The sequence below is a fragment of the Orcinus orca genome, chromosome 3 (genome assembly GCF_937001465.1).
Source record: "Orcinus orca chromosome 3, mOrcOrc1.1, whole genome shotgun sequence".
In the NCBI taxonomy this organism is placed as follows: domain Eukaryota; kingdom Metazoa; phylum Chordata; class Mammalia; order Artiodactyla; family Delphinidae; genus Orcinus; species Orcinus orca.
The window spans coordinates 29,249,957-29,267,674 of record NC_064561.1 but is presented as its reverse complement, the minus strand read 5'-3'; the positions used below and the strand labels follow the sequence as shown (position 1 = coordinate 29,267,674).

General features: G+C 46.7%; 1 protein-coding gene across 2 annotated transcripts in view; it reads left to right on the top strand.

The window, feature by feature from the left end:
* Positions 1 to 1,459: 1,459 nt before the first annotated feature.
* DOCK2 (dedicator of cytokinesis 2) overlaps positions 1,460 to 17,718 on the top strand; it is a 409,352-nt gene continuing 393,093 nt past the window's right edge. For both annotated transcript variants that reach the window (XM_033432052.2, XM_033432051.2), the window contains exon 1: positions 1,460 to 1,569. In XM_033432052.2, the coding sequence (XP_033287943.1) occupies positions 1,527 to 1,569 (43 nt within the window). In that variant the 5' untranslated portion in view covers positions 1,460 to 1,526. The remainder of the gene's footprint in view (positions 1,570 to 17,718) is intronic.

Genomic DNA, 17,718 nt, shown 5'->3' with positions numbered 1-17,718 from the left:
TCTGATGGTTAGTTTTATGAGTCAACTTGGTGAGGCTGTAGACCCTAATTATTCAACCAAACACCAATCTAGGTGGTGTTGTGGAAGTAGTTTGTAGATGTCATTAACATCTACAACCAGCTGATGTTAAGTGAAGGAGATTATCTTCAACAATCTGAGTAGGCGGGATCCAATCAGTTAGAAGTCCTTGACTGTACTTTCCTTGAAAAAAGAAGAAATTCTACCTGGGGACAGCAGCTTCAGCTCCTGCCTGAGAGTTTCCAGCCTGCACTCCCTAGAGGCCCGTCGTATGCGTTTCGGACTTACCTAGGCAGCTCCACTTACATAAGCCAATTCCGTGCAATCAATCAATCAGTCAGTCAGTGAACACACATATATGTCCTACTGGTTCCGTTTCCCTGGTGGAATTCTGACTGATTCAACCGCTCTCTATAAAAAATACTACCCAATTTGTGCTGCTAGACAACTGAAAAGGAAATAACTTTAGATAAAGTGAAATTAATAGCTTGCCATAGCTGCCTGTCAGCTGTGGTATTGCCTAATCTATCTTATTGACTCTCTAGTGCAAATCAGAAAAGGGCTGTGAGAGTTATGAATAAAGAAAATTCAGGAAGACTTTAATTCAGTCTTATCACTGTGGTTCAAAGAGATATTTTTGCTTCTCAATAGAGTCTATTCCCAGAGCATTTTCTGAGAAATGTCTCCATTAGCCTTTACTCTAGGACTCATTTGCCAGGGTCCACTGTTGCTGGCTATTAGAGCACCCTTGACTTCCCGGCATTGTTGATAAATTCTGTGCTTGTATATTTTCAGAGGAGAGTTTCCTGAGCTTTTATCAGATTTTCAAATGGGTCGTGGCACCAAAAGGATAAAACTCCAAATGACCTCCCCTCCAGGTGGATGTTTAACTCATATGTTAACTACGGCATGTAATATCTCCTCTAGTCATCCCAGTAACTCCTGGATGTCACCTGCTGCATGTTTTGCCTTCTCTACTTCTAGCAGTAATCATATGAGGTAGGTACCAGTATCCCATTTTACAGAAAAAAAACACTGAAGCTTAGAAAAATGAAGTAATTTGTCCTAGTTGCATAGCTGTAAAGCATCAGTCTGGATTTGAACCCACATCTGACGCTAAGCTCCTGCTAGGTGGGAGGGAGCTCGGTTTAATCACTAGGCTCAGTTACCAGGGAACTTCCTGCACTTGTGGCGATGGCCTGGGTGACACCAGGTATCTGCTTGGCCTCTGCCAGCTTGCCTGGGCAGGAGACAAGTTGGAGGTGGCCCCTAAGCTTTGTGGGGGCTTTCTAACCCCTAGCCTTCTGCTGTGCCCCTGCCCAAAGGGAGGGAGGAAGAGGAGGAGGGGCGGGTCACCCTGGGGAGGGAGGGCGGGCCCTGAGAGGGAGTTTGAAAAGAGGAAGGAAGTGGGGCCCGGCAGAACGCCTAGCCACCCCCTGGCTGCTTCCCCACAGGACGACGCGAGGTGCCTGCAGCCGCCCCCCGCCCCCACGCCCCACGGCCAAGCCATGGCCCCCTGGCGCAAAACTGACAAGGAGCGACATGGAGTGGGTAGGTGTGGGCATGGGGTCCTCAGCAGGGAGAAGGGCAGGTGGCCGAAGAACCGCATAGGAAGAGGCTGGGGAGCCAGCGGCGCGGACGTGGGCTCAGAGCACTGACTCAAGCTTTGAGGGTGCAGTGGCTCCCTCAGCCTGCTGTGGCACCAGCTGGGCAGGAAAAGGGAGGCGGGGGGGAGATGAAGGTGGGTGCCCTGCCCAGCAGGCTACGCCCAGCCCGCTCCCTCTCCTGCTGCCGCCACAGGGCTACCCTCTCTCTCCAAAGGCTTTATGCATTTCCTAGACGGGTTCCAGCAGAGCTCTTAGCACCTGGCTCTGCGTCAGGCTCCTGGCATTGTAAGGACTCCTTCACCCCATCTGGAGACTTGGCCTCTTAGAGGGAGCATCATTCTCTCCCTTGGCTGAGCCTGGCCTGGCCCAACATGCCTCCCTCCCCCGCTGCCCAAAGCGACACCCATCTGCTCGCTTCCCCTGCCTGTTCCTCCTGGGTCAGATGACCCTTATTTGTCAGAGCATCCAGAGGGCTGTGCAAGCTGGGGGTGTAAGGCTGGAGGGCAAGACCCTTCACTCAGCCCCAGAGAGCCCCTGGGGAGAAGGGCTCCCACCGGGTTATAGGGGCATATCCAAGAAGCCAGCCTCATCAGCTCCAGCCATCTAAGCTCCCAGAGGCCTCTGCCTCAAGCTCAGGGCCGGAAGTGGTGGCTGGGGGAAGGGAGGCTTCAGGTACTAGGACTCTTTCTACTAAGTGGCACGCATGGTGCAATCCCCATAGATTCACTGTGGTTTTCAAATAAGTGTGAATTAAAAAACCACTCTGTGGCTTGCTACACAGGCAGATACCAGATACCACCCTCAGAGATAAGGGTTGAACAGGTCAGATGTTGGAAGATCCAAGGGCCAAGAGTAGGGAATGATGTAGGGAATCCCAAGGCCACTGCTGGAGAAACACAGTCCTGGAGGGCTCAACACTTATTCATTCACTTACTAGGCTCCAAGCACTGTGGAGTGTTTAAAGATGAATGGTCCCTATCCAAAGAGCAAATAATATTCCATACCCTGAAGGAGGCTCCGTTTCTCAGTTTCTCCACCTATATTGAACTAGACTCAGTAACTTTTGAACTTTAAAGCTTCTCTAACTCTGGCCCTTCCAGGCTGAAACACCGCTCAGGTGAAGATGGGGACTGAGAAATGGAGCAGACCATTATAGGTGGAGGGACCAATGTGGTCTAGGAGATGAAAGCTGGACACTAAGGGACTATCCAGGGAAAAAAGAGCACATCCAGCAAAGAAGAGTGGTAGCTCCTTTCGCCTTGAGGGGAGGGTGCATTGAAGGGAATGGTGATGCTCAAAGTAAGTTGGAGCCACATTTTGGAAGGCTCTGAATGCCAGGCTAAGAAGTTGAGACTTTTTCCATCTAGGCAATTGGGAGCCATAGAGGGCTTCTGAGCAGGGGAGGGACATGAGATTTGTGCTGAAGCCAGTGTGGAGGGAGGCTGGGCGGACAGAAGAGCAAAGGTGCCTGGGTGGCAGACAGGGATGGTATTGGTGGTCCAGGATGACGAGGGCAGTTAATGGGGGCAGTTGAGTGTGGCAGAAGAGTCCCACCCTCTGGTCGAAGGGCTGTAGTGTGTTCCTGCTGTGTAGGCCCTGTGCTATGGTGTGAAGCTCATGGGCTCTGGTGCCTGCTCTTGGATTCCAGCTTCCAGTGCTTCCCAGCCTTGTGAGCTAGACAAGTTACTTACTCTCTCCAGGCCTCAGTTTCCTTGTCTGTGTATTGGGAGTAATAACAGCACCTGCTCCCCAGGGTTGTGGGAGGACTCAATGATAATAATCCATATAAAGTGCCTGGAATTACAATCGTACAAATCCTCACTACATGTTATTAGTTGTTATTTTTAGCCTTTATTCTCTGCTTAGGAGCCCAGTTCAGGACATGACATCACAGGATGGGAGGGGGCTACTGAATGAAGTAAGGTTTTCACCCTCCTTTGCTGAGGAAATCCCACCTATGTGCTCAGAGACTAGGAACTCTGTTAGGCTCTAGGCCCAGGGGATTCTTCTGATGGTATAACTGAGAGTTTTCACACCTACCTGTGAAAATTCTGTTTGGGGCTGGGAGTCAGAAGGTGTATGACCCTTTAGGGGGCCATAGAGCACTTGGAAGGTGTCTACTTATCAAAGGATCTCTTTTTCTCTGCAGATGAATGTCAGAGGTTAGGAAGGTAATCTCCAACCCTCCTCTGTAGACTCCAGGTAGATGGAAGGGAAGGGCAAGGCTTAGGTTATGATGAGACAGGGGACTGGAGTCACCCAGCAGAAAGAACCGTGGCCTGAGATAAGGAGTCTGGGTTCTAGTTCTGACACTATCATTTTTGCAGGCAGGTCTGTGCTCTAGTTTCCTCACTGTAAGTCTAGGTATTAATACTTTCGTCTTTCAAGACGTTCTTTTAGAAGAGTATCTGAGATAATGAGTATGGGGGCTTGGAGGAAAACGGAGAGCTAGAGCCGTGTAAGGATTAGGGGGTCCTTGGAACATCTCCAGAGTCCCAGCCAGCCTAACACAGGAAAACCTGAGCTTTGCTTTGCCATTTGGTTTCCTCTTCCTCTGGCCTAGCTGACAAGGGCTGCTGGTGTCTGTTTGTCTGGGGGGCTGGCTTTTCTGGGGACAGCTTCATCACCAGAACCGCTTGGCTTCTTTCTCATCTTACTGTCTGATGGGCAGCCAGGGTGAGCCTCGTGTAGATCCCTGGCCAGGGATGGAGCTTTAAAATGTGATCCACTAGAGTTCAGAGAGGACCCTTGGGTAGAGGTGGGTAAGAGTTCCCACAGACAAGACAGTGTAGCTGTGAAGAAAAGACGCAGCCTCTGCCCTCGAGGAGATACAGGTAAGGTTAGAAGCTTGGGCTGTGAGTTCAAATTTGGTCCTGTTTCCTCATCTTTCCTCATTACTCCTACTTTATGTAGGAGTAATAATGATAATATGGATTTCATGAGATCATTGTGTAATGAAAAGCATTAGTAATGAGACTGGTCAATGAAAGTTAGCGACTGAGGTCAAGGGGCGTACCTAATAGGTGCAGAGCCAAGAGAGACAGGTAATGCGCCCTAATGCCAGGTTCAGGAAAGTCACGCCTTATCAGAATAAGTGTAGTAATTTATGGTTTACAAGACCCATTCTCATGCAGTATCTTTGTCTGGCTTCAGAACATCTATGTGAGGCAGCATATTATTATTCTCATTTTACAGACGAAGAGTTCCAGAGTTCACATAACTTGGAAGTACTTGGGCTGGGCCTTAAATTCAGTTGTCTTCAGACACCAGACCCTTTGCACAACACTAGGAGGGAATCTGGGAGGAGAAACATCATAGACAAAGGCAGGAGGTTAGAATGGGTGTGGCTTTTGGGTCAATAAATAGTCTGCTTTGGTTTTAGTGGATGTTTGTAGAAATAAAAAGTAGTTGGAGAGGTAGATTATGGTCAGGTTGTGAAGGGCTTTGAGTACCAAGCTTATAAGTTTGGACTTCATTTTGTGAGCAGTGGAGTTTTTGAGCAGGTGTGTCACCTGTAAGAAGATAATTTAATCACTTGGGAGGGGGGCAGGGGTTAGACATAGAGTGGAACAGCAGTGGGTGACAGTTTACCTATCTACTGACTGCCTCATTAGTTAATCCCGCAGGAGTCCCCTTATAATTAACATTTCCCTTTGGCTTTTACTATCTTAATCCTCTCTGCCTGAGACTCTTGTCATTGGTCAGAGCTTTATCCTTGGAGGAGACAATGGAAGACAGAAAAGGGGGAGGTAGAAAGAGCAAGTAACAGTATCAGGGATAAGTATGACTACAGGTGACAGAAAACGCCCAAAGTAGTGGCTTAACCAAACTAGAAGCTTATTTGCCTCTCATGTAGAAAGCCCAGAAATGGTCCCTGAAGAGGCAGTAGCGTGGCTCTTTCTGTCTCCTGCATGGCTTCCTTGGCACGAGGCTTCTGCCTTTTGAACCAAACTGGCTGCTTAAGCCTCTATTGTCAGCTCCACTTTCCAGCCAGCAAGAAGGATGAAGGGAACAAGAAGGGCATGACACTGCTCATTAAGGACACTTACTTGAAGGCCCACTGGACACTTCCTCTTGTATCCTTTTGGCTTAAAACCTAATCACATGACTGAACCTAGCTGCAGTGGAACCTGGAAGTGTAGTCTGCAATGTAAGCAGCCATGCACCCAGCTCAATATCCAGTGTGCATTCCTGAGGAAGGAAGGGAATAGGATATTAGGGATGATATTTTAGTTTTCTCAGGCAGCCGTAACAAAATACCAGAGACCAGGTGGCTTAAGTAACAGAAGTTATTTTCTCACAGTTCTGGAGGCTGGAGTTCCGAGTCCAAGGTGCTAGTAAGTTGATATCTCCTGAGGCCTCCTAGGCCTGCAGACACCTGCCTTCTCCTTGCTTTGTCCTCATATGTCCTCATATGGTCTTCTCTCTGTGCATGCTCACCCCCTGTGTCTTCTCCTCTTCTTAGAAGGACACAAGTCCAGTTGGATTAGGGCCCCACCCTGACGGCTTCGTTTTAACTTAATCCCATCCTTACAGACCTGATCCAAATGTGGAGCTTCAACATGTGAATTTGGAGCAGTAGGGAGGGCGACCGCTGGGTTCCTAACAGTTGACCTGTGGTCTGTGGTATTATATTTAGGGATTGTAGAAGAAGCCTTCAAGGCAGGGGTCCTCAGAGCGTGAATGCAGAAGAAAGGTTTATTTACCCTGAAGCTGGGCCTGCTGGGTAGATTTGTGTAGGGGCTTCAGTTATGCTCAGAAACCTCTTCTCCGTACAGATCATCTCGAGTTATGGTTGCGTATCTATGTGTGGTGCTGGGGAGTTATCGCTTGGTTCCTTCGGAGGGCTGAGGGACAATCTAATCTGTCCCGTGTCTCTCCCCTAGCTTCGAGTGGCTTGCTGGCTGGCAATCTTTGGTGTCCCATGGTTTAGTAGAAGTATCACCCCCCGTCTCTGCCTCTGTCTTCACGTGGCGTTCTTCCTGTGTGTGTGTCTCTTTCCAAATTTTCCGTTTTAATAAGAACACCAGTCATGTTGGGTGAGGGCCCACCCTAATGACCTCATGTGAACTTTATTACCTCTGAAAAGACTATCTCCAAATAAGGCTGCATTCCGAGGTGCTGGGAGTTAGGAATATAGCATATCTTTTGTTTTGTGGGGTGGGGCACAATTCAAATCATAACAGGCTCTGCAAAAGTTGAGAAGGGGTCTGTTTCACATCTTGATTGGGGAACATGGATGAGTTCGAGACCTCTCTCTGGTCCAGGGATGCAGGTGATGCTGTTTCCTGGACAGATCTGGTCCATACTGAGATGGACAGATTTGGAGTGCGCAATGGGTGATTGAGTCCCTTGCAGCACAGACTCTTATTACAAGGAACAAAATCCACTTAAAGTAGTTCAGTTAAAAGGTATGTGGTGTGTGGCTGTATGTGAGAAGGGAAGTGGTGTGTTTTAAGCATCAAGGGACATCAAACAGAAATCCAGGAAACATGAGCAGCAGTCCTCTGGAAAGGCCTGGTCTGAGGAGACCGGAAAACTCTGCCTATCTTCTCATGGCTTCCCAGCTGCTCTAAACTTATGAGCGCTGTTCTCCTTCCTCTTCTCCTCTTCATAACTTTCATATTCTGAGAACACCACAGTGTTCTGACACCACCAGCATGCCACCTGCCTCAACCTGGCATGACTTTACAGTGCCAGCACCCTCTGAATCCTCTCTCTGTGTTTATTTGTTCAAAGTCCTGAGAAGATCTGAGTGGACTGACTCACCTTTTCAATAAAGGCCCCCCAGGTCAGAGGTCATCACCACGCTAAGAATGGGCCCCACTCTGAGCAGGGTGCTGCCTTTTCCAATACGCTGTGGTTATGGGGTGGGGTCATGAGGATCGCAGGAGTCGTGGATGGGGACAGATTCTTGGAGTAGGAGGCATGAGTCAAACGTGCATCCCAAACACACCCAGGGCAGAACTCTACTACAGAGGGACCACTTATACTGCTCTTGTTGCCAGAGTTAATAGCTAAGGAGGAGAGACAGAGACCATCATTTACTCACCAGCTTGTTCACTCATGCACTCATTCATGCTTCATTTATTTCTTAAATATTTATTGGGCATTTCCTATGTGCTGGGCACTGCGCTAGACGGTAAGATTACTAGAATTTGGCCAATATGGTTCCTACCCTTTTGGAGCTTACAGTCTAGTGGGGAAGACAAAAAGAACCTTGTGGAAAAATCAATAGGCATATCACGACAAATCGTGATATGTGCTCCTGTAATAAAAGAGTTTGTCTCATGAATGAGAGTATTGGAGGGAAGGAATCTTAAATAGGATGGTCTCAGAAGGCCTCTGAGGAGCAATGGGGGAAAAAATTGCAAAGGAAATGCTTAGAGGGATCTTAGTACGTGTATCTTGGCTATGGAGGCCAATTGTATCTTTGGACTGGTCCCCAGAAATAAGTCTGGTGCAACAAAAACAGACGGATTGGAAATCTCATTCCTTCCTACCGCCAGTTCTTAGGTGCCTGGGCTGCCTGCTTTCGGATGCAACTTGGGATTGTTTAGGAGTGCCTGCTAGGCTGACTGTTTGAGTTCATTTAAGTAGATTGTCCTAATCCCTAGGTTTATGGGAACTACATTAGTTAGTGGCCATCTTGCCCCCAACCATAATGTTTGAGTTTGAATGAGCCTTGACAGACTGTGTTTGCTAAGCTCTGCTTCCTCTTGAGTTCAGCATCCTTATATTGCTGCTATATTTTGAGACAGACAGTGTAGTCACCATAATATTCTGCTAACTTCTGGACCTTTGGGCTTCTTTTTTTTGTTTTTAAGCTTACAGGCCTTTAATATTCAATTGCACACGGGTGCCACAGTCTGAGTTTTGCAGCATATGTTCTGCAAATGGTGAATGCTAGTGCTTATTGCCACCCGACTCCAGAGGAATCTGTGTGCAGGCACTGCAGATGTTCCCTTTAATAGGCACTCTCTCCTTTCATTCCACTTTCTTTAATTCGCGTGAGGTGAACAACAGTCAGGCTGAGTTTGTCAACATCTTAAGTCTTACTTGGTTTTTAGTTCTCCTTGGAAAAAGCCATCCATCCCTTGTCTTTCTGACCCCACTAGGACACTGTCAGCTTCTGCACTGATTTAAAGCAGTGCAGGAGGGGGATGTGACTGACAATGTGGGCACTTTTCCAGACCCCTCTCCAGACATTGCCCCAGGGCACTCAGTGTTCCCCTGACAACACATGATCCCTTGGGTCAAATCCTAAACCAGGATGGTGAAGGGGACCTAGGTGGGCCATGTGACTTGCAGAGATGCCTCAGCATCCAGCACAGGGTCTGACCAGAGACAGTGCTGAGCAGGCATTTGTTGGGGTGGATTAAGTGCTAGCAATGTCAGGTCCCAAGAGCCCACGACTGCTGCCGCAAAGGGGCACACCTTGTGCCAGCTGGACCCTGAGGATTTGCCCGGGAAGGGGGATTTTGCTGCTTGCCTCACTGGCGGTGGCGACAAGGTCGTTGTCTCAGGAAAAAGTGTTCCAGGAAGAATAAACAGCCAATGCAAATGTCCTGAGGAGGGAGCCTCTCTGATGTGTGGGAGGCCACTGTGAATGGAGTGGAGTAACCCAGGGGCAGAACTGTAGGAAATGAGTTCTCTGAAGAGAGGTTGTATTGAGTAGTGCCTGGTACATGTTATAAGGACTTTGGCTTTTACTCTGAATGGAAGCGGGTGGGGCACTGTAGGGTTTGAGAAGAATTGCAGAATGTTCTGTCTTATTTTTTTTTAATTTGGTTTTTAACTGAAGTATAGTTGATTTACAATGTTGTGTTAATTTCTGCTGTACAGCAAAGTGACTCAATTATACACACACACACATATATGTATATTCTTTTCCATTATGGTTTATCCCTGGGTATTGAATGAAGTTCCCTGTGCTATACAGTAGGACCTTGTTGTTTATCTGTTCTATACATAATGGTTTGCATCTACTAACCCCAAACTCCCAATCCATCCCTCCCCTGCCCCCTCCCCCTTGGCAACCACTGTTCTGTCTTATTTTAAAAGAATTATTCTAGAAGTTTTATGGTTAGTAGATAGAGGGGAATTAAAGGTGGAAGCAGGGAGGCCAGTATGGCAGTCACTACAATAACCAGGCAAGAAATGGTGGGGGACCCCCCCAAGGATGAAGCAGTGGAGGAGGTGAGATGTGCTTAGCTGTGTGTGCTGTAGGTGGCAAACAGGATTTTCCTCATGGATTGGACGTGGGTATAAAAGGAAGTAGTTAAGGGTGACACCATGGTTTTGGTCTGAGCAGCTGGGAGAATGGAACTACCTACGGGACTTCCTTAGTTAGTCCCCTGATCTAAGTTGTCATCAACATTGTCATAAATAATAACATTGCCTCAACTTTTTTCAGTCCAGTCCATTTATAAAGCACTTGTGGTACCACGTTTAACCCTCACGGCCACCCTGAGAGATGGGTACTTTTATCTTCATTTCAGAGATGAGGAAACTGAAGAGCAGAGAGATTTAAGCTCTTGCTGAAATGCAGCCTTTTTCCAGTGCTTTTCTTACATCTCATCCCTGGAAGAAATGTCTTCTGCTTTATCAAAATCTTCATTTTTCACCTTGTCTTTTAGTTATGTGACTGCAGGTTGTCTCCCCCACTGGATGGCTTATTGTCTGACGGCAGAGCTCTGTTGGGGGTCGAATTTGATTCCATCTGGCTCTGTGGTACTAGCAGAAACATGGTAGGTTTCTGCTAGTACCACAGAAGGTACTAGCAGAAAAGATCATCGTTATTGTAACGCAGGACCCTTGGGAATCCAAACACTATTCCTACAAAAACATGCACATGTGCAGTTTTGCATTACAGTTTCATTATGGCCCATTCATGGAAGCCAGTTAAGGACCCTGCTAAAATGTACTCAGTAACTAGATATAATAGGTACAGCCAAGGTGTTCTGCCCAGGGTGTGAATCCTTAGATCTGGGAGTGGCCAAGATTAAGAAAACTATTTTTATAGTCTATTCAGATCAATTAAGTTCAGTGAACCCATGCTAAGTTATGGTCCTGAGCTGAGTACTGGGGCCCAGAGCTGAAAAACACAGTCTCTGCTCTCAGGAAGCTTATGAGCCAGTAGTAACCTCTCCTTCTTTTTGTTTGAGGCAGGAAAGAACACTGTTATTAGTACTAATGTCCCCATTTCTCAGGTTGGGGATGGGTGCACCCCTTACTTCAGGTCACTATGGCCCCTGCTGTCACCCCCATCGTATTTCATTGTAGCCTTGTGTAGAATTCTCTGGCTCCTCCATAGAATGTAAACACCATGACCGCAATACTGTGTTTCTTCTTCTCCCACACAGAGTGCCTAGCACAGAGCAGATGCTCACTTAGGAGTTGTTGATCGGATGGATGGGTGGGTGAATGAGTGGGCAGAAGGTGGGGGATGGAGAGGGGAGAGAGGTTGGAGGTTTTACACTTTCTGGTAGCCTCGTAAGATTCAGGTGAGTTGCCCCATCTTGCCTTCATCTCCTCACCCTTACCCCCTTCCCTGTCAGCAGGCTAAGTCCTAAGAGAGAGCACAACAATAATTGGGGTGTTCTTGAATTCTGCTCCAAACACCTGGACCCCTGTAGCTGGCCACCGCACCAAGCCCCATGGTTCTCACCTTAGGACTCACTGCGACTGTGCACCCGTCAAGCTGATTTCCCCTCCCTTCTTGCCCTTGTGGTATTTCCTTCCCCACCAACCTCCCCAGCGCTCTTACCCCAGTTCTTCTCCTTGCCCTCCCTCTGCCCCTTCCTCTCTCTCTAGTCTCAATTCTTTGATGGGGCCTCTCTTGATCTCTCTTCTCTGAGAGCCCACAGCTGCCGTGCCCCACAGCTTAGCCCTTTCTTTTTAAAAAAAAGGCAGCCTCTTGTTTCTTGTGTGTTCATTTTGTCTCTTGAACTAGATTTCCCCAAAGCTCCAGGGGAGCAGGAGCCATCCTCTCTCACTCTACCTTTCTTTCTAACCTTCCATATGCTGCCTGCATTGGAGGTTGGGGGCTGAGAAATCAGCCCTTGGTTTCATCATAAAGCCTGTCTTCCAATTCTAGCATGTGAGTGTGTGAACGTAGAAGAGTGTGAGACAGTGTGTGCGTGAGTGTTTGTGTGCGTGTGCCTATACTGGCAGCACTGGGAAGGAGAGGGTGAATCCCAGCATGATGTTTTAGCAGGACTCATCAACCTTGACACTGTTGACACGTGGGGCCAGATGGTTCTTGTTATGGGGCTATCCTGTGCTCTGTAGGACATTTAGCAGTGTCCCTGACTTCCCCAGCTAGACGCTAGGAGCTCCTCCACTCCCCATCCCTGCCTCCCCCACCCCCAGGTTTGTGACAACCAAAAATGTGTCCAGACATTGACAGATGTTCCCTTGGGGGCGAAATTGTTCCCAGTTGAGAATCACTGTTTTAGAGAACTCATGGGAATCTCTTCCTTCTTGTTGGCTGGGAATGTCCCCTTGGCTCACCTATGGCAACCTGTAAGGTTTTTAGGAGGATCCAGTAGGGGTCCTAAAGCACCTGGCAGGGAGCAGGTGCTAAATACACATCCACTAGTGAGAGGCAGTGTGGTGTAATGGTTGAGGGTGTATGTTCTGGAGCCAGCCTGCCTGGGGCAAAATCCTGGCTCGCCACCTTCCTAGCTGTGTCACCCTGGGCTGTTCACTTCATCTCACACTACCTCAGTTTGCTCATCTGTAAAACAGAATTGACCATAATTTTACCCACCACAAGATTAAACAGGTGCTGGGATTAAATAGGTGACTGTAGGTAAAATCATTGGAGAAGTGTCTGATACATAGAAAGTGTTCCGTAGAGGTTGTAATTCTTGTCCTCTCCTGGTCAGGGGAGGAACACCTCCTCCCCCTTGGTTCCCTCTGGCTGTGATTCTCCTGCCTCATCCACTGCTGACTTGCACCGGGTTTGAGCTCTGACCTCGCTGCCAGAAGCTTCTGCTGGGTCATCGCATTCACCCTCCCTGATGCAATGTTGGGATGTTGCCTTGGTGCTGCAGCTGTCAACACCTTGTCCAGAGACTCCAGGCAAATTGCTTGTATATTTCAACGAATATGTTTCACTTGAATCCAAAGTGGACCTGCCGGCTAGTTCTGTTTCTCCCTGGAGTGGAGACCATCCAAAGCCCAGTTCAGGGACTAGAGAAGTGAGCTTCAGGCAATTACATTCTTTTTCTCCAATATTGTTTGTGTTCCTCTTATGTAGCTACTTGTACAAACTCTATTAACACTTGGTGTTTGCTGAAGCTTTTGTTTTGAAACACATCAGCAAGTGGCAGGGGCCCTGATGAGGTACGAATCCATCCTGAAGGGTCACAGGGCACTTGATGGCTGCAATCAAAATTGGCAGCCCAGCTGGCTCAGCATCTCAGCAAGTAATCTCAAGAAATGCAAGAAAAAACTTAGAAGAAGAGACATACCTGCCCTTCATGTTCGTGTTCCTTCAGTTTAACAAGTATTTCTTAAAGTTCAGTAAATATTGATTGAACTTCAACTGTGAGCCAGATGCTGTTCTCAACACTGGGAATTCAGTGGCCGACAGGCAGACTCAGTCTCCACCCTCGCTGAGGCTGAAGGAGATGGGAAATGAACAAGTCTAGTACATACACACACACACACACACACACACACACACATATACACATATACATATATACTCATACACACACAGTAAATCGTGACATCAGCAATGGATTAGTCAGGGAAATAAGGACTTTAGACTCCAGTCTGGGTTTGACTCCACTTTCTACCACTTTCTAGCTGTGTGGCCACGGGCAAGTTCCTTAATCTCTCTTTAAGTTTCTCATATGTTACGTGGAGGGGAATACCTTGGAGTGTTACTGTGAAGATTAAATGAGCTGGTACAAGTAAAGTGTGAGGAATTTTGTCTGTCTTATTTATCACTATTGCCATATACTCAGTATCTGGCACACAGTAGGTGCTCAAATGAATATCTGTTGAAAAATAACATGTGCTTGGTACACAGTATGTGTGTTTACCATTTGTGGGGCGTCAAGCAGTATATGAAGTGGTTAGAATCCAGACTTCTGGATAACTGCCTTATTAGTTAGAGATATTAGAATAAGTTGTTTATTCTCTGTCTGCCTCAGTTTCCTCGTGTATAAATCCAAGTGAAACACTGTACTTATCTCCTAACATTGCCCGAAGCACAGAGACCCCAACCCTGTTTGTTTCTGTGAGCTGCATGCTGTAGCAATGGTATGTTCACTTTTCCCTTATTTCTCTTGATTTGGGCTCCTGATGAGCAGGGCATTTCAATACGTTTAAGTAAAGTTGGTGGCTAATCAGTAGATTGGATTTCCAGGGTTGTTGGAAGTCCCACCTGTCTCAAAAGCTCCCACTGGCTTGACACTCTAGGATTTCCAACATTAGAGTCCTCACTGGGTTCAGTGACCTCAGACGGCCCTGGTACTTGAAGCACCCCCTTGATCTTTGGTCATAAGTATTTTGGTCTGGTTAGGCTTATCAGCGACTAGCTGCTGCCTTGGCTCCTGAGTATAGTATTTTGATACAAGGAGAGGTCAAATCCTTCACTGGGATGTGCCAGTGTTCTCCAAGGCACGGAGACCTCGTATGAAAGGGGAAACTGGAATGGGTATCTGTGGGAATCCTTTCACCACTTGTTTATCTTCCATGATGGGCATGGCCAGTGTGGGGCAGGCTGTGATTTCAGTGATTTTTACTTATTACTTATTCCTATACCTTCCTTATGTTTTCCGGCCTTTCCATCACTCACTCAGAACTCAAGGGTAGTTAGGCCTGCAGGGAATGGGGAAGAAGATGAACTGTTCTGACACTGGTCAGAAACAACTCAGGAGAGATTCATAGATAAGCAATCAAACTTTAGCAAAGAGTGGCATTCTGGTTCAAAGTTTCCTGTTAGTCATTTAGAAAACTTAACAGAATTGGGTACCGGTATGCAAAGCCACTTCCTTTGTCAGTAATGTCTGCTTTTCCCCAAATGGAGCCTTGAGAACAGAGGTCTTCATGCAAAGGCAGAAATACATTTATAAATTAAAGGGCAGTGTCAGTTACTTTCATTTTCGTATGATGTGAGTCTTTGGAATGAACACAGACCTCCATGTTGAATATGAAGTTTCAAGATCTGTCCGAGATATCTTCTTAAGCCAATGGGTTGGTACCTTCTCACCTGACAGAGCTGGGCAGAGGGTGAGGAAGAGATTCCTCAGGAAAGATGGGAAGGATATAGTCTGGGAACAAAATAGAGTCTTGCCCTGCCCTTTAAATACCTGATGGACGAAACTAATTTGCTGGTGCTCCAGAGGCAAACACATGTCATGGATGGTTTTCTTCTGTTAGAAACCTTCAGTTGCCTCTGTGGCCCTGCCCAACTCCTTGGCAGGCATGTCCTCAGCCAGACCTCTGGAGCTGGAGGGATCAGGGAGTGGAGAGTCTGCAGAATTAGGGCATCTGCAAGCTGGAGTGGGTCCAAATGCTAGCAGCCTTTGTGGGGACAGGATTTGAATTGAAGCCAAGTGTGGAGGGAATGAAGAAATGGGGAAGCTTTATGCAGGAGGAGAGAACTCTGAGTCCCCTGAGGGTCCTCTCAAGGTTTGTTTTTGGGCAAAGGTTTAATTTTATTCATTGTTGACTGACAGTGCCATTGAATGCAAACTGCAAGGAAGCAGATTTAAAGGTGACACAAGGAAGAGCTCTGAAGGAGTTCCTCTGAATGGATTGCTCTAGGAGGTATTATAGTGCCAATAAAGAGAAAAGTGACTACTTTTTATTGACCACTTACTCTGGCCAGACACAGAGTAAAGACTTTTTCTGTGTATTGATCTCAGCCAAGCTTCCAAGGAACTCTTCAAGGTAGGGACCATCATCTCCTCCTTTCTATAGTTGAGGAAAATGAGGCTTGGGGAGGTGAAGTTGCTGCTCAGGCAGGCTGCCGCTGGCCCCTACAGTTCCTCTGTGTGAATTACAAAGATACACCCCCTCCCCTGGTGGGCACAGTGCCTCGGTAGGGCCCAGGCCTTGGCAAGCAGATCAGAGGTTGGGTGCCAGCCTCTCCTGCTGTCTTTGGCTTGGTGGCCTTGTGCTGGACAAAGCCTGCACAATCATACTCTGCAACCCTGGGCTTGAGACCAGAGCTGGCAAAGGGCAGAACTGGGCTCAGGAGCCACATTTGTCTTATTCCAGGGACACTGGCTCATAACTCCCAAGCTTTATTATCTCTCAGGATTGAGACTTTCCACCCCTGTGAATACTCAAAAAGGCTAGTTGGTCCCTTGGTGAAAGGGCTGATTTGTATAGGTCTTTGGACTAAAAAGCCTACAGGTTTCATCCTTTTCCCGCAGAGAATGCAGCTCAGAGAGTGTGGCAAACAGAAGCCTGAAGCAGGGTCTGGTGAACACCTGAACACCTGCCATCAGATGCTGTGGAGAGGCAGTGGATGCAGGGAATGAACAAGGCACAGGACAGGGTTGAAGTCTGGCTCTGTGATTTACCACTCTGTGGGTGGGTCTTGGATAAGCTACTCAAACCATCTGAACCTCAGTTTCCTCCTCTGTAGAGTGGGGATAGTACTACCTCATGCAGTAGTTGTAATGACAACATGAAAGGGCAGTTGAGAATGTGCTTCTCTGTGATATAGTGGAGGAACATTATAAATGCTGCTTGTTTATATTTGAGAAGGGTTTTGACCTCATTTCTTTCCAAGGCCTCTTCACTGATGTGATCACTGCTTTCACTGCATCTGTAAGTTCTGATAGGTTGTATTTTAATTTGTATTTGTCTTAAAATATTTTTTTATCTCGCTTGTGAGTTCTCATTTGACCCACTGGTTGTTTAAGGGTATGTTGTTCCATTTACACGTATTTGTGAATTTTCCAGTTTTTTTTTCTGTTTTTCATTTCTAGCTTCATTCCTTTGTGATTGGAAAAGATGCTTTGTATAATTTCAGTCTTTTCTTAATTTATTGAGACTTGTTTTGTGGCCTAACATGTCATCTATCTGGAGACTATTTCATGTGCACTTGAGAAGAATGTATTCTGCTATTGTAGGATGGAATATTCTGTATACGTCTGTTAGGACTAGTTATTATTTTTTTAAATTTTATTATTTTTGGCTGCATTTTGGGTCCTTGTTGCTGCGTGCAGGCTTTCTCTAGTTGCAGCGGGCTGGGCCTACTCTTAGTTGTGTTGTGCAGGCTTCTCATTGTGGTGGCTTCTCTTGTTGTGGAGCACAGGCTCTAGGCACGTGGGCTTCAGTAGTTGTGGCAGGTGGGCTCAGTAGTTGTGGCTTGCAGGCTCTAGAGCGCAGGCTCTGTAGTTGTGGCACATGGGCTTTGTTGTTCCGTGGCATGTGGGATCTTCCCGGACCAGGGATCGAACCCGTGTCCCCTATGTTGGCAGGCGGTTCTTAACCACTGCGCCACCAGGGAAGTCCCAGGACTAGTTATCTATAGTGTTGTTCAGGTCTTCTGTTTCCCTACTGATTTCATGCCTACTTGTTCTATCCATTATTGATAGTAGAGTATTGAGGTCTCCAATTATTATTGTAGAACTATCTATTTCTCCCTTTAATTGTGTCAATGTTTGCCTCATATATTTTGGTGTTATATTATTAAGTACATATATGTTTGTAATTGCTATATCTTCTTGGTGTACTGACTCTTTTGCCAATATATTATGTCCTTCTTTGTCTCTTGTAACAATTTTTGACTTAAAGTCTATTTTGTCTAATGTTGGTATACCCACCAAGCTCTCTTTTTGTTACTATGTGTGTGGAACTTCTTTCCCTCATTCTTTTATTTTGAACTTATTTGTATCTTTGGACCTAAAGTGAATCTCTTGTAGACAACATATAGTTGGATCGTGGTGGATTTATGTATGTATGTATGTATGTATGTATGTATGTATTTATTTATTTATTTATTTTATGGCAGATTTAAAAAAAATCTTTTCTGTAAATCTCTGCCTTTTGACAAAAGGGTTTAATCCATTTACATTTAAAGTATATACTCATAAGGAAGGACTTCTTCCATTTT